Source organism: Lemur catta, chromosome 20 (assembly GCF_020740605.2).
Source record: "Lemur catta isolate mLemCat1 chromosome 20, mLemCat1.pri, whole genome shotgun sequence".
Classification (NCBI taxonomy): domain Eukaryota; kingdom Metazoa; phylum Chordata; class Mammalia; order Primates; family Lemuridae; genus Lemur; species Lemur catta.
In genome coordinates, this window is record NC_059147.1 from 13,103,718 (window position 1) to 13,117,905 (window position 14,188).

At 60.8% G+C, this 14,188-nt stretch overlaps 1 protein-coding gene across 3 annotated transcripts in view; it reads right to left on the reverse strand.

Annotated features, from left to right (window-relative positions):
- Nucleotides 1–574: 574 nt before the first annotated feature.
- The window catches only part of LOC123625065 (c-Maf inducing protein), a 233,675-nt gene continuing 220,061 nt past the window's right edge, over nucleotides 575–14,188 (reverse strand). For all 3 annotated transcript variants that reach the window (XM_045533279.1, XM_045533281.1, XM_045533280.1), the window contains 8 exons: nucleotides 14,031–14,138; nucleotides 11,722–11,838; nucleotides 9,863–10,003; nucleotides 8,957–9,004; nucleotides 7,644–7,790; nucleotides 6,569–6,674; nucleotides 5,159–5,229; nucleotides 575–2,549 (listed from right to left, as the gene is read on the reverse strand). In XM_045533279.1, coding sequence (XP_045389235.1) covers nucleotides 2,496–2,549; nucleotides 5,159–5,229; nucleotides 6,569–6,674; nucleotides 7,644–7,790; nucleotides 8,957–9,004; nucleotides 9,863–10,003; nucleotides 11,722–11,838; nucleotides 14,031–14,138 — 792 coding nt within the window. In that variant the 3' untranslated portion in view covers nucleotides 575–2,495. The remainder of the gene's footprint in view (nucleotides 2,550–5,158; nucleotides 5,230–6,568; nucleotides 6,675–7,643; nucleotides 7,791–8,956; nucleotides 9,005–9,862; nucleotides 10,004–11,721; nucleotides 11,839–14,030; nucleotides 14,139–14,188) is intronic.

Sequence of the window (14,188 nt, forward strand, 5' to 3'; positions counted from 1 at the left end):
GGGGTGGAGACAAGGTGTTTCTTGTTTGACATGTCGAGTTTGCCTCTTGGGGACATCTGGGAGAGGAGGGTGGGTCTAGGCTCTGGGGCGCAGGGAGCCCTGCACCAACCAGCAGCATCAGAACCACCCGGGAGCTTGTCAGAAATGCAGAGTCCCAGGCCCTGCCCAGCACCGCAGAATCAGAATCTGCATTTTTACAAGACCCTCGGGCACGTCCGTCTGATAAGCTCTGTGTGAGAGAGTCCGTCCTTAAGGCCTTGCTGAACACAGGGCTGGCCTGGGTCTGGAGCACTTGTTCTCACCTGGGCAGTGATTTTGTCCTTGTCCCCCAGGGGACATTGGGCAAAGTCTGGAGACATTTTGGTTGTCACAAATGGGGGTCCGGGGTGCCACTGGTGGGCAGAGGCTAGGGATGCTGTCCTGGCTTACAACGAGGACAGCCCCCTGCAGCAAAGGGTCTGGCCCCCGTGGTCGGCAGTGTCCAGGCGCTGCCTCGGGCCTCCACCTGGGCCTGGGCTTTGCTCCTTCCCCCGGCCCCCCGGTCCCCTGGCCCCCACACAGAAAGGCCACACACTGATGAGTCACTTACAGTTTATTTTTGCCTGAAAGTATTTCACATCTCTTTGTACACAGCTACGTGACAGTAGTATTAACCATCAGGAAAAGCAACAGTGCGAGGGGAAAAGGTGGCATGTCTTGTTTCTTCTTTTTTTTTTTTTTCTTTTTAAATTTTTTTTTTTTTTTGCTTCTGCTTCTTCCTGCACCAGAGTGCTGTGAAGTACGGGACCAGAGGGGAGGAAAATAAAACCGAACAACAAAAACAGCAACAACGGAAAACAAAACACAGAACGGAACACACTCACACACGCACACGAAATAAAACCTGGCACGGAAAATGAATTAAGACTGAAACCCAATTTCTTTTTTTTTTTCCTTTTTTAAAAAAATGAGGGCATAGTAGGGGGGTAATAAAGTCTACCTAGCAAAGTATAAAACGACAAAAGCATGGTTTCCATTGAATAAGATTAAATATATATAAAACAATTACATTGACTGTGGGGTAGGTTTGGAGGTGCTGGAGGGGGAAGTATTTGTGCTAAACCAACAGAAAAAGGGGCTGGGGGGAGAGGGGGACCCCAGATAAACCATGAACGGGCTGTTCTGTACAGTGAGGGCTTGTTAAGAAAAAGCCGACTGTTTATAAAAGAAACGGAGGTTGGTTTGTCTTCGGAGCAGGTGGGGGGACGGAAGGAGCGTCTTCGTTGCAGTGGTCACATTTATGGGGGGTGGGCAGTCGGAGGCGACGTAGCTCTCTTCTCCCAAGAGACCATGCAGAGAGGCGGGCATGCACGAGGGGCCACGTGAAGCACACGACGGCAGGGGGCCCATGGTGGCAGTCTTGGTCGGGGACGGGGGACAGCAAAGGCGGGCGGAGATGGGGAACAGCTCTGCGACCGGGCGGTGCGGGCGGGGGAGGACGGGTGAGCACCCGCCTTCCGAGTCTGTAAAAGGGGCCGAGAGAAAGAGCTCGGGCCTCGGAGGAGCAAGACTACGCCGTGGGACCCCACTTCTCCCTCCTCTCCCCAGCCGGACCCCACCCCACGAGGAAGCCGGAGACACCTGGAAATCAGAAACATGGTGGCGGGTGGGTGGGGGGACAGACAGACAGACAGACGGACGAGAGAGCATCAGCATATAGAATCCATTACGAAAAAGCAATTAATTTTTCCAAGGCGGTTCTTTTCTCTCTCTCTCTCTCTTGTTTTTTGTCTGTTTGTTTCCTTTAAAAAAATAACAACAGTACTACCACTAACCCGACAGCTGACCGGTTTATACAGCACTACACGCCAGGGGGGTGGGCGGGCGGGAGGGAGGGTCAAAGACTTCATAAATAAGATAAGAGGCGGGTCCCAGACCCGCAATTTGTCAACATGTCTTAAATAGGTGCATTATTTAAATCTTATGTACAACAAGAATCACTTTGCATAGCAATGGTGAGAACACAGGACGGGTGCAGTGACGTGACTGGGTCTTCTTGTCCCAATGGCGTGGGTGGGGGCGAGTTCTCAGCTCAGCTCGGAGCCTCGAGGAAGGAGGAAGAAAGCATCCTTCGTCCGGCCCACAACGGTGGCATCAGAGTTGACTTTTCCCACACAGCATTAAACACAAAGGCAAAGAAAATCCACAAAGGGTCCCCCCCATCCCAGGCCCTCCCCCCACCCCCTCCCCGACCCGCTGATGCTCCTCTTGTTGCTACAAAGTCCATTTTAGATCAGGTCAAAGGTTCCAATTATGAAGCTAAAAGAATTAGGCGGGGGCTGGGCGTGCTTGTGGACCCCTCCCCACCCCCTCCCCCCTCTGCCCCCAGAAAGACTCCCCCATCTATCTCACAGCCAGGGCACCGGGGTGGACCCCAGGACCGGCTGTTCTACAGCTATTAGTCAAGAGTTGTTTTGTCGCAGTTGCAAACATCTTCCTGCCTCGAGCCGGGAGCTTCACCAGGCTTCCGTGTAGCGCACGTCCACCTCCTTCAGATTGGGAAGCTTGGCCTGCGGAGCAGCAAGAAAGGTCCTTGTCACACGTAAGCCACTCCCTTCTGGGACCTGGCAGTGCCTGGCCCCACCTGCGTGGATGGCTGGGGGTCCCTGACACGCTTTCCCTGCCTGTGCTGCGGGCTCCCTGGGCTCCCGGAGGGCCGGGTGACCTTAGGCAGAGCACAAAGCAGGTGGGATGTCCCCAAGAAACCAGCCAGCAGCTCGGGAAATCAGGAGGCGCGGATTCCACGCCCTCAAGTTCCGATGGCTTCGCGTCTCTGGCTTCGCGGGCGGAAGGGCCAGGGTTTGGAGCTCTGCCACCTGCTGGCTGCGTGGCCCTGGGCAGATGACCCAGTCCCTCGGAGCCCAAGTTGCCACATGTGTGCAGTCATCTGAGCCTAGTCCCTGGCTCGAGGGACGGTGCTAGCGATTTAAAACCAAGTGTAAGGAAAGCCCAGGATACCGTTATGTGCTCTATGAAAGGGAACTATTGTCATTTTCTCGACAGCTGTGTTCCCGTCACTATCAGAGATACGCAGGGTGACGAACCGGATCACAGTGAGCCCCAGGCCCTGGGGGGCAGCTTAGGGTCTCCCCACTTGGGCTCCCGTGACGTCGGCTCCACTGCTCCACTACACGATTCCACCTGCTATTTCTCAGCGCCGTTTCCTGCGTTCTGTTCCTGCTACCCAAACCGTCTTTTCCTTCTGTATAAACAGCTGGCTTTTTTCTTAACAAGCCTCCACTGTCCACAGAGGCAGCTGCCTCCTAACTGGTTTCCTGCCTCTGCTTCCTCCCTCCCCGACTACCCGGTACACTGGCCAGCACGGTTTTTTAATGCATGCACGCCCATGCACGTGTGCACACGCACTCGCCACGCATGCACTTACACATGTGCACACAATTCCTCACTGCCGCTCTCCTGTGCTCCACAACTCTCGGCAGCTCCCCCTGCCTGGACAGAGGTTACAGGCTGGGGACACGCAGTGGCCAGTGTGGTGCCGTAAAGCACATTAAGGTCTTTCAAAATGCACAGAACAATCTAGATTTCCATGTTCTCTGGAAAAACAGGAAGGTCTGGCCAGACTGGGCAGTGAACTACGCGGCTTTGCCTGCCCGGCACGGGGCAGAGGCAACGTCCCCTGATGGACAGGCAGTCCCCACTGTGCCCCAGAGTCCCCCCAGCATGGAGGCTGGTCAAAGGCCAGCACCATCGGGCTGGTGCTGTGTCTCTCTCCAATGTGTGAAAATAGAAAATATCGGCTGAATGTGATTTTCCTTCCCAAGGCTCCCCCTCTCCTGCCTGGTCTCAGTAGCGCTTGGATTTGGGGCTCTGAACTCAGGGCACTCCAGGGCTGTGCTTCCCAGCTTTGGTGAGGATGCAATGGACATGGCAGGCCCGGGGGCCCGGCCCCTGCATTCCTCACGCCCCGAGTGATGCCCACAGCAGCTCTGCAGCCCCCACTTGGAGTTGTGTTGTCTAAACTCCTTGGGGGGCACTCTGCCACCTGTGCCCGCGTCCCTCCCTGCGTCCCCTGCCTCCTCCCTTGGATCCTGCCCTTTGCTGACCATCCCCCTCCTCGCTGACTCCCCTGAGCCCTGGGCCTGCCTTGGTTCCCTGTGCTTGTCTGTGCCCGCCAGGACGGAGCGTACTCCTGGGCAGGGATCACGGCAGCTGCACCTCAGTGTCCCCAACCCCAGCAGCCTGGCACACGGGAGCTGCTCTGAAAGCGTCTGGAGGCCTGACCAGGGTGCACGCCCTGCCACAGGACGCCTGGCAGAACGGGAGGTGGTGACTGGCAGGGCGGCCCTGCTGGAGGAGGACCTCGGCCAAGGGGTGCCAGAGGATTCCCTCTAAGTGGCTTCCAGAGCGAACAAAGGTGCCAGCACGGCTCGTGGGCACCACCTGTGCCTTCCTGCCTTCAGGCCCAGCTCTGCCCCAGCAGGGCACTGACCCTCCGCCGGCCTCGCCCGCTCCTACTGGGGCCGCTGGCACTGGCCCAGGAGGGCGGCGTGGCAGGCGGCCGCTGAATGCCCGGCTCCTCCAACCTCCCCAGGACGTGCTTTTCTGACAGGCAAAGCCACTCTGCTCTCCCTTCCGTCCCCGACTGGATCTTGCCCGCCCAGTGCAGACCCCAGCGTGGCCCTCCCGGCAGCCACTCTTGCTCCCTCTCAAAAAACCGACTTGCCACCGACAGCCAGAGCGCCCTTTTGAAAGCAAAACGCACCGCCCTGCTGAGTCGTACAGGGCTTTCCCAGCTAGCCCAGCCTGTCCCCTCTGTCACGGCCCGTGTTTGCCGCAAGGTCAGTTCCCAACGAGCTTTTCTGCCGAGGGACCTTTGCTCTTCCTCTTGTCCCTGCACCTCCCGTTGGAGCTTGGGTCTCGGCTCCCGTGGCCTCTTCTTCAAAGGAACGTCCCTGACTGTTCCACGCCACACAGGCCTCCCTGTGTCCCACCTATTAACTCCCCGCTGGCTTCCTCCCTCTTCACGGCTCCTTTCAACCCGACTTCACCGCCCACCTCCTGGCTGCAGCAGCAGCCGCCTTCCCTGGGGACCAGGCCCGGCCAGGGCGGGCACGGCACGGCACGGGTGCCGGCCAAGAGGGACGGAGGGCGGAATTACCTTCAGATCCTCGTAGGTGTCGGCCGAGAGCTTGGTGCTATTCATGTTTAAACTGCAGAGACTCTTCATGGCTGCACAAGGACAGACAGACAGACAGACACAGAAGTCAGGTCGGGGAGAGCCTGCAGGGGCAGCTGCAGGTGTGGGACGGTCCCCCGGGAAGGGCTGACCGCAGGTACCCAGCCCCCACGCAGGAGATGGGGTGCGGGGGGGTTTGCAGGCACGGCACGGTGGCTGCCACTCGGCACAGAGTATCTCCTTCAGGCGTGAGCCGCTCTGAACTGAGTCTGTTCTCTTCCCAGCCACCCTCCCTTCCTGTCCCTCTGTCATGTCCCTTCGCTGTCCGCACCAGCCAGGCCAGGGCCGGGCCTTCCCCCAAGGGAACCCTGGAAACCCTCCCGGTAGCTGCTGACTCAGGCCCAGCTTCTCGAAAGCAAGCCTCGGCCTTCGGCCCGTGCCGGTCACGCGGGGAGCGGATGCCCTTGCCGGCTCGCAGATGCGCCGACGGAGGGAGCCGGTGCAGGGACCAGGACTCCGCGGTTCATCAGGACACGCTCACCCCCCACCCCTGCGTGACGCCGGCGGACGTGTCCAAGGGGCACATCTGCAGAGACCCAGCTCCAAACCTCATCCTCCGCCTCCACTGACCCGGGCACCTGCCCCCATCTCCCAAGCCGTCCGGAACCTGCCAGCGGCCTGGCGGGACCCGAGGCCTCTGTTCACACCGCCCCCGCCTGGCCGACTCCCATGAAGCCACCTTCACACCCAGACCTGGCACGGCCTCCCGGGAAGCCTTCTCTGACCCCTCCCAGCTACACCAATGGGTCTGAAAACGGGGAGCTGGTCAAATGCAGACTCTTGGGCTCAGCACCCCCGAGGTTACACCCCGGCAGATCAGGGTTGGGGCACAGGACGCAGTATTTCTGGGTTCCGTGTTTCGCGGGGCCTTCTGTTCTGGCGGCACCTCCCAATCATCTGCGGGCACAGGGACCGCAGGGCACCCGGGGAACACGCAGCGTCTGCGCCAGGAGGGTGGGGGTGGGGGGCCTGTGAGTGTGCATTTCCGACCAGCTCCCAGCGGTGCTGCCACTGCCGGTCGGGGGGGCCACAGTGGCGATGTCCTAGGAGCACTGTCCTTGACCCCAGTCCCTGGGTGGACTGTGGGTGTCAGCAGGGCACGGGCCGGCCCCACTCACTTTTTCTGCTTCCTCTAGACTACAGGCTCCACGAGGACAGAGACACATGTGCCCTCTGTTTTGCCCCGGGCACCTAGAGCGTGCCGGCGGGTGTGTGCTGAGCACTTGCGCAGGGGACCAGGGAATCTGTTTCCCGGCAGCGCTTGGCGGGAAGCCGGCGCTCGGCCCAAGTTCACAGCCAGCAGGACCGAGTGAAGCGGCCCGAGGTACTCACAGCTCAGGGCCAGCAGGCCGGCGTCGGTGACCGGGGTCTCGCACAGGTTCAGCACCTGCAGCATGGTGAGGTGTTCCGACAGGAGCCGCAGGCCGGCGTCTCCGAACTGTGGGGCACAGAAACCCCCACCTCAGCCCCGTCCAGGCCAGCCCGGGACATGATGCCAGGGCTGGGGCAGAGGTGGAGGAAGGGGACGGGGACAGAGCCGTGGCCCACCAAGACTCGGGGCCTGGGCTGCTCTCACATCCTCCAAAGAATCCTACGTGGGCCAGGCAAGGACAGTGTCTGGGGGTTAGTTTCGCCTCCGTCAAGGAAGGATTTGAACTCAGTGGCTCTCAAGCTGCCCAATGGCACCTTGGTGACTTCTCCCGCTAGATGGGACAGTGGGAAGCGCAGGGCTAGGCCCGGAGGCTGCTAGGACTGGCCCCAGGCTCTCTTCTGCAAGACTGGGGCAGCGGCAGAACCCAGGCCCACGGGCACGGAGCAAGGACCACAGAGGCTGCCCTGTGCTGACTGCGCAGCAGCTTGGCGGATACGGAGCCCGGGCTCAGCGGGCGTCGGAGCTGCTGCAGCCGTTACCACGACACGGAGACCCGCACGCCACCTGTGCGTGCCCCAGCAGTGAGAGCCAGCTCACGGCTCGGCCCCTGCCTGCACCTCAGGACTCTAGTGCTGGGCGTGTCCCTGCCCTGGGCCTCAGCATTTCCAACTGAGAAATGGGCCAGTGGGCCTCGTGAGGGTGTTGCCCTCTGGCCTGGGGGAGAGGGAACCGAGTCCCAGGGTGTGGTCATCAGTGGCCGGGCCCCTGGGCTCTGGGCAGAAAGGCCAGACACAGAGGGGGTGCAGCAGGCAGGAGGGCAAGGGGTGTGGCAGGGAGGAGGGTGAGGGATGCAGGGAGGAGGGTGAGGGGCGTGGCAGGGAGGAGGGTGAGGGATGCAGGGAGGAGGGTGAGGGGTGCAGGGAGGAGGGCGAGGGGCGTGGCAGGGAGGAGGGTGAGGGATGCAGGGAGGAGGGTGAGGGGTGCAGGGAGGAGGGTGAGGGATGCAGGGAGGAGGGCGCAGGTGGGAGGACGTACCTGGGTGGACCACAGGTTCAGCTGCTTGAGAGAAGGCAGTTTGATGAGGTGCTCAGCGCAGGCACTGGTTACATTGGTGAAGGCCAAACTGAGGTTCTCCAGGTTTCCGAAGGAGCCAGAGCTCAGCAAACGAGCCAAGTCAGCGTCCTGCGAGCGACAGGCAGGTGGGGTCTCTGGGCAGTCCCGGGGCTGCTGGGGGCTCCCCAGGTACTGAGCCCTCCCACCTCCTCTCCTGGCAACAGGGCACTCGCCCGCGCCCTGCGAGAGCTGTTCCTGAGGGCGCCAAGTCCCCAGGCACTGAGGTGACGGCACGGCCCAGAGGGCTGGGCCAAAGGGGGATGTCAGGGAGGGAGGGGCTGCCCCACGCCCGAGGTGACAGCTGCCAGGCGGAGGAGAAACCCTTCAGTGCTGTGACTCACACCCTGAGTCACCAACTGGGGTGTTCCAAGGCCACGTCCCTCCCACAGCGTGTGTGTGTCTGTGCGTGTGTGTGTGACAGGCTGCCTCACTGTCCCAGGGAGCAGCTCGTGCCCATTTCCCACATGCAAACACTGAGGCCACACTCAACTCTAGTGGCTGAAGAGATCAGCAGACGACTGAGCACCAGCCCCTGAAGTTCTAGAGAGCAATGTCCACTCCCCTTTCCATCCTTGGGCGTCAGCTGCCGCCTGGCTGCCCTGAATTAAGGCTGATTTACCAGCCTCCCTTGCAGCTAGGTGTGGCCCCAGGTGCTAAACCTGGACAATGAGATGTAAGTGGGTGTGTCAAGTGGAACCTCCAGGAAGGTTCTTAAAGGGAAGGGGTGTGTTCTTTGTCTCTTCCTCCTTCCTGCTGGCTGGAATAGAGGCAAGGTGGCTGGAGCTTGAGCAGCCCTCTTGGTCCATGAGGCAGAAACCACGTGTCAAGCACAACGGGACAGTAGAATGTTAGGAAATAAGATCCCTGAAGACCTTGTAAAATGGGAATGGTGAGATGCATGTACCTCATAGGGTTGTTGTGAAGACAAAATGAACTAACACTACAGTATATGGTGCATAAATGCTCCATGTTATTATTACCATTATTACTAACAAAAACTGGTAACATGTTAACATCATTATCATAATGTCAATATTAATCTTTATCATAATATTTCAATGCTCTCTTTGGTTTTCATTTCCCTTCCTGCAACGCAGTTACCCCCTGGGAGAGCTGGCCTGTCAGGTACCAGGGGTCCCTGTTCCCCTCCCCCCCCACCTCCCACAGCACCGTCCGCTGCTCTCCAGCAGGGAAGACCAGCCCCCGCCCGCCCCCGGAGAGAAACACCCACTCACTGTGGACTTGGAGGGCAGTGTCAGCCTGGTGGGCCCACCTTTCCTTTGCTGCAACAGAAACCGGACTGGTTACTACCCGCTCTTTCCCCGAGTCTCCACCTGCCCCCCCCCCGCCCCTGTAAACGCCGCCCAGGGAGCCGCCGCTAGTTTCTTGGTGGCAGAAGACACCACGGTGGTCCTGGTCTCAGGGGCAGATCCTGAGATGAGGCTTGAGAGCAGGCGGTTTGTTGGGGAAGTGATCCCATGAAACAGCAGTGGGGAGTGGGGCAGGGAGACTGGGGACATCCCCTCTGGAAGCGGGTGGTATCGATCCAGTGGTTACCGGGGGCACCAGCGCCAGATCCCCCTGGGGCCTCCAGGCAATGACGGAGAAGCCACATCTCAGAGATTCGGCGACGGCCCACCCAAGAGTGAGGGACTGGGGTGTTTATAACCCTCTTTCAGTAGCCAGCGGCTGAGGCTTGCTCCAGGTCAGGGGCAAGAACCTGCACCGCTCTATGCTGCTGTGCACACGCGTGTGCGTGCATTCGCATGGACGGAGGAAGCCTTCGGCAGAGGTGTGGGTGCTGGCATCTGGAAGTCGGGCCCCAGGCACTGAAATGGGAGTCTAAGGGACATGAGGGAGGCAGGGTGGGCAGTGACAGCGGGACAAGATCTAGTCCTGGCCAGGCCAGCGTGAGCTGTGTGACTCTGGGCCAGCTGCTTTACCTCTCTGTGCCTCTCTCTGATCACCTGGGAAGTGGCAGGTAATAATCCCGACCTACCTGGGTTGGAGGATATTCCGCGAGATGGGGCCACGCAGGTGCAGGTGACAGTTCTGGGCTCTGTCCCACTGCACTCCCGGGTGCTCGCTCTGGCCCGCCCGGCCCGGCGCCCCGGGGACGGCCTTGGCGGCCGAGGACTCACCAGCTCCTTCAGCTCCCGCTGGCGGTCGCACAGCTGCTCGTACATGCGCTTCCCCACGTCCGTGCTCTCCAGGGTTGAGATGATCTGCAGCTGGGTGTCGTTGTTGTCGATGATGTTGTACTCCAGCATCAGGCACAGGATCTGCCCGGAACCACAGCGCACGTCACGGCCCGGCCGCGGCCCCGGGTGAGGTGCTCGGCCCATCCGGAAGCCCCCCAGGAGCCCGTAAGCTGAGCACGCTCTGGGCACCCCAGCGGCTGCATTCAGAAAACCAGCAACCCTGCTGTCCCCTCCCTGCATCCCTGGCTGTGCGACATTCAACGAACCACGTGCCAGCTTCCCGTCGCACAACGCGAATGTCGGTGCACGTGCTGAGTGCGGGATTGGGGCATGCCAGGCCCGAGTGGTGGCAGAGAGCCCCAAAGAGCCCTCTTGCTGCCCCCAGTTCTTCCCCCAGTGACTGGCACGGGGGAGGTGGTCCAGAGAAGCCGCCTGGCCGGGCTGGAGCCCGGGGCACACCCGCCACAGGCTGCCTCCAGGACAGCTCTCCTGCCCGGGTCAACAGCTGAACAGCCCTGCCTCGACTGCTCTCCAGTAACGACTTCTTTTTTTTGAGACAGGGTCTTGCTATATTGCCCAGGCTGGTCTCAAACCCCTGGGCTTAAGCAATTCTCCTGCCTCAGTCTCCTGACGAGCTGGGACTACAGGTGCCACCATGCCTGGCTCTCCCGTGACTGCTCACTTGCCAAGGACAGCCCGCTCAGCCTGAGCCCCGCAGCTCCTCTCGCCTGTCTCCTGCTCCCCGCCCCATCCTCTCCCACCACCCGAGTCCCCATCACAGGGCAGTCAGGGCTAAATCCAAACTCCTCGCCACACCTCGGGCACCTACCGGGCTTTTCATGCATGTTCAGCAAGATCCCAACCCCTCATCCCGGTTCACTGTGTTCCAGCCACCCAGCCTCCCCAAGCCTCTCCCTGCCGCAGGGCCTTGGCACATGCTGTCCCCATGGCCGGCCCTGCTCCTGCCTTCCTGTGGACTCCTCCTCAGTGCTCAAACCTCACTGGACCTCTCCTTCCATGAGGTGGTTTGAAACACGCCTGCAAATTCTCGGATGCTCTTCCCACCGAAACCTGAAGTCTCATTTCCACGCCTTTGACTAAGGGCCAGCTTGGTGGCTTACTTCCAGGGGGTAGAATATGGGGGACGTGAGCCACCCGCCTCCTGAGGCCAAGTTAATAAGGTGACTCGGCTTCTGCCTGGTTTGTCTCAGGACAATTGCTCTGTGAGTCCCAGGCTCCTGGGGACTTTGGAGGGGGACACGGGGGGTGGGGGGGGACAGAGGAGCAGGGAAGGAGCCGGGGAGGGTGACGTGAGGGAGCTCGGGTGTGTGCTTCTCGGCAGGTGAGCAGGCCGCCCTGAGGCCACACGTGGAGGGGCCGGGGCACCCCCGCTGCTCCAGCCTCGCTGTTTGAGTCCCCTCAGGCCAATGCAGGGACCTCTGAAGATGGCCTGACCCAGCCCCATCTGCCTGCGACCACATGAGACCCCGAGTGAGAATGGCTTGGCTGTGCCTCGGCACCCCAAGATGCATGAGCAAAACAAATGAGTGTCGTGATTCTAAAGCCCCCATAGGGGTGGCTGTCACCCAGCATCAGACGAACAACAGAAACCTCCGCGACCCCTGTGACCGACACCCTGGCCCCCAGCTGTGGCTCCCACCAAGCTCGGAGGGCTGAGCCTGCACCCGCCTGGCCCGCCGCCCTCCTATAACCGCTCCTGGCTCCCGGAGGTCCTCAATCCACAAGGACGAAGGGACGGACAGCGGCCGGCCCTGCCGGGGCCTCGGGCCAGCGCTTACCTCCACCATGGTCTGGTTCCCCCTCAGCGCCAGGAGCATGCAGGGTCCCAGCTTGTTTTCCGCCAGGGAGAGCAGGAATTTTTTGGTCTTGTAACAGGAGCCCATGAGGATATGCACCTGAGGGGCAAGAGGGCTCGGGTGAAGGGACGGGGCCGCTGGGGGCCGCAGCCCCAGGTGCAGGCTCCAACACGCCGGCAGGAGCGTGAGCCTGGGGGGCGTTCTAGAGACCGGCCCATCCCCTCCCAGACAGCGCGGTGCTCTGCCATCACCAGATCTGTGGGGAGGCACGAGAGTCCCACGGACAACGCCCCCCGATGGGGACGGACCTCGAGGATGCGATGCTGAGTGACACTAGCCAGTCACAGAAGGACAAAGAGAATCTGACTCCTCTTATGTGAGGTGCCTGAAACAGGCAAACTCACAGGGACAGAAGGCAAAACGTCGCTGCCGGGGCCCGAGGCCGGGGCAGTGGGAGTCAGTGTTCCCGGGGCGGGGAGCAAGCTCTGCACACGGACGCTGGTGACGGCAGCGCAACGGCGTGACTGTTTCAGGCCACTGAACTGCACCCTTAAAAGTGGCTAAAATGGCAACTTTTATGTTATGTGTATTTTACCACAATTTTAAAAAAAGCCCCCCTCCCTTGCTCCCCTCAAGCGTCTGCTGCCATTGGTCCTCTGAGTTCCTAGCGCTGTTGGAACCAGGTGGAAATTTCTGGGCGGCCGTTGATTGTGGGGTACGCGTGTGTGGGATGGGGCTGCCCTGCCAAGCCCTCTGCGGGCCCCGCAGGGTGTTTCGGGAGACCACCTGCCCCAGGAACCCAAGAACTGGCAAACTCTGTGCCATCTTGGGGTACGTGTGGGGAGGTCTTTCTTTCTGGTCTGTGGGGCGTGGGTCCCCAGGGGGGGGTCCCCAACCACCGAGCTTGGGGAGGCCCAGACACCCCGCTGGCCTTCCTCCCACCGCACACAATGGCAAACGCCCTTCGGTGGTCAGACACGGCAGCCTGATCCAGGGATGGCTTCCTCGCCATGTGTCTCCATGGAAACGACGCATTTCCATCCCAGTGGCCGCCTGCTTCCTTCCCCGGGCGTGTTTTTTCCGCTCCATCATTAACAGCCCTGGCATACAAATGCAATCTCCCGGCTGGGAAGCTGCCAGCTCCCCGAGCTCCCTCACCGAGTCCCCGCAGCAAGTGGTGGGGGACCACTGAGCGTTGCCATGGTGAGGCTGTGACATCAGAGGAGAACCCTTGAGAGGTGGCTGTGCGTGTGCAGGAGGCTGTGCGGGTGGGCAGGGCCCGGGCATGTTCTAGAACACACCGGGCACTCGAAAGGCCTCCTGAAGCAGCCGGCGAGGAGCGGAGGGGAAGGCGCGAGAAAAGGGGCCTAAAAATAGGCCCCTTCCAGAAGGGCTCCCAAGGCCGCGCCTCGATTTGTCATCCCCGTCAGACATCCCCGCTGAGTTCGCTGCACAGCTCTGTGAAGCGCTCGCCCCGCTAACCGGCCGCCCAGAAAGATGAGAGTCACCACCCCGTCGTTTCCCGCACGACTACGCCGGCCACCGGGCACCTCACGTGCTGCATCTCTCACCCGCCCCGGGGCAGAGGAGCTTGTGTCCCTTTACTACCGGAAGGAGGCATGTGGCCTTGGCCAAGGGCTGGAAACAGGAGGCCTGTGTGCCCTCAAGCAAGTCCCTGAACCTCTCTGGGCCTGTTTCAACACAGGTGCAATTACACACTCGGGTTGCTGTAAAGGTTAAAAAGGGTGGTGCCTGTGAAGTGTCTGACACAGCGCCTGGCACAAAGAAAGTGCCAGAAGTCACCATGGATGCAGTTATCGGTTTGGTGACCTCAGACCCTTCATTGCAGTGGGACGATCACCCTGACCTTGACGCCTCACTGTAAGGATGAAATGAGCTGGGGGACTCATGGTGCCACCTAGAATCCCCCGTACCTAACACCACGACAATTAACTGTGTGATCTCGGGCAGTTAATGCCTGGGCTTTGGCCGCCGTGTCTATAAAATGGGGTAAAGCCTGTGTCCCCTCCACACCGCACTGAGACTGAGTGACAGTGGGACCATGCAGCTCTCGGCTTGGAGCCTGCTCAGAGAAGACACGTGCAAATGACAGCTGTGGTCGTGTTGTCACCGCCACGCTCACATGAGCATCATGTCAGCCTGGGGACTCCGGCTGGCCCCGGTGGGCTCGGGGCAGCTATGCGTTAGTCGGGAGGGGCAGCCCTGTGTCTGCCAGGGGCCCCCCGGCCCGGGGCGAAGCGCGCAGCCCCTGGCGGGGCCAGGCCATGTACCATGCTGGCGAACAGCTCCCCGTCGTCGTCACAGGCCACCCCTCCGGGACTGTAGAGCTGGAACCAGCCGTCCTTGCCGGCCCGCACGCTCAGCAGGCACGAGTGGACCTGCCGGACAGAGGACAGACACGGCCAGTCAGTTTCACACAGCCCTGGTG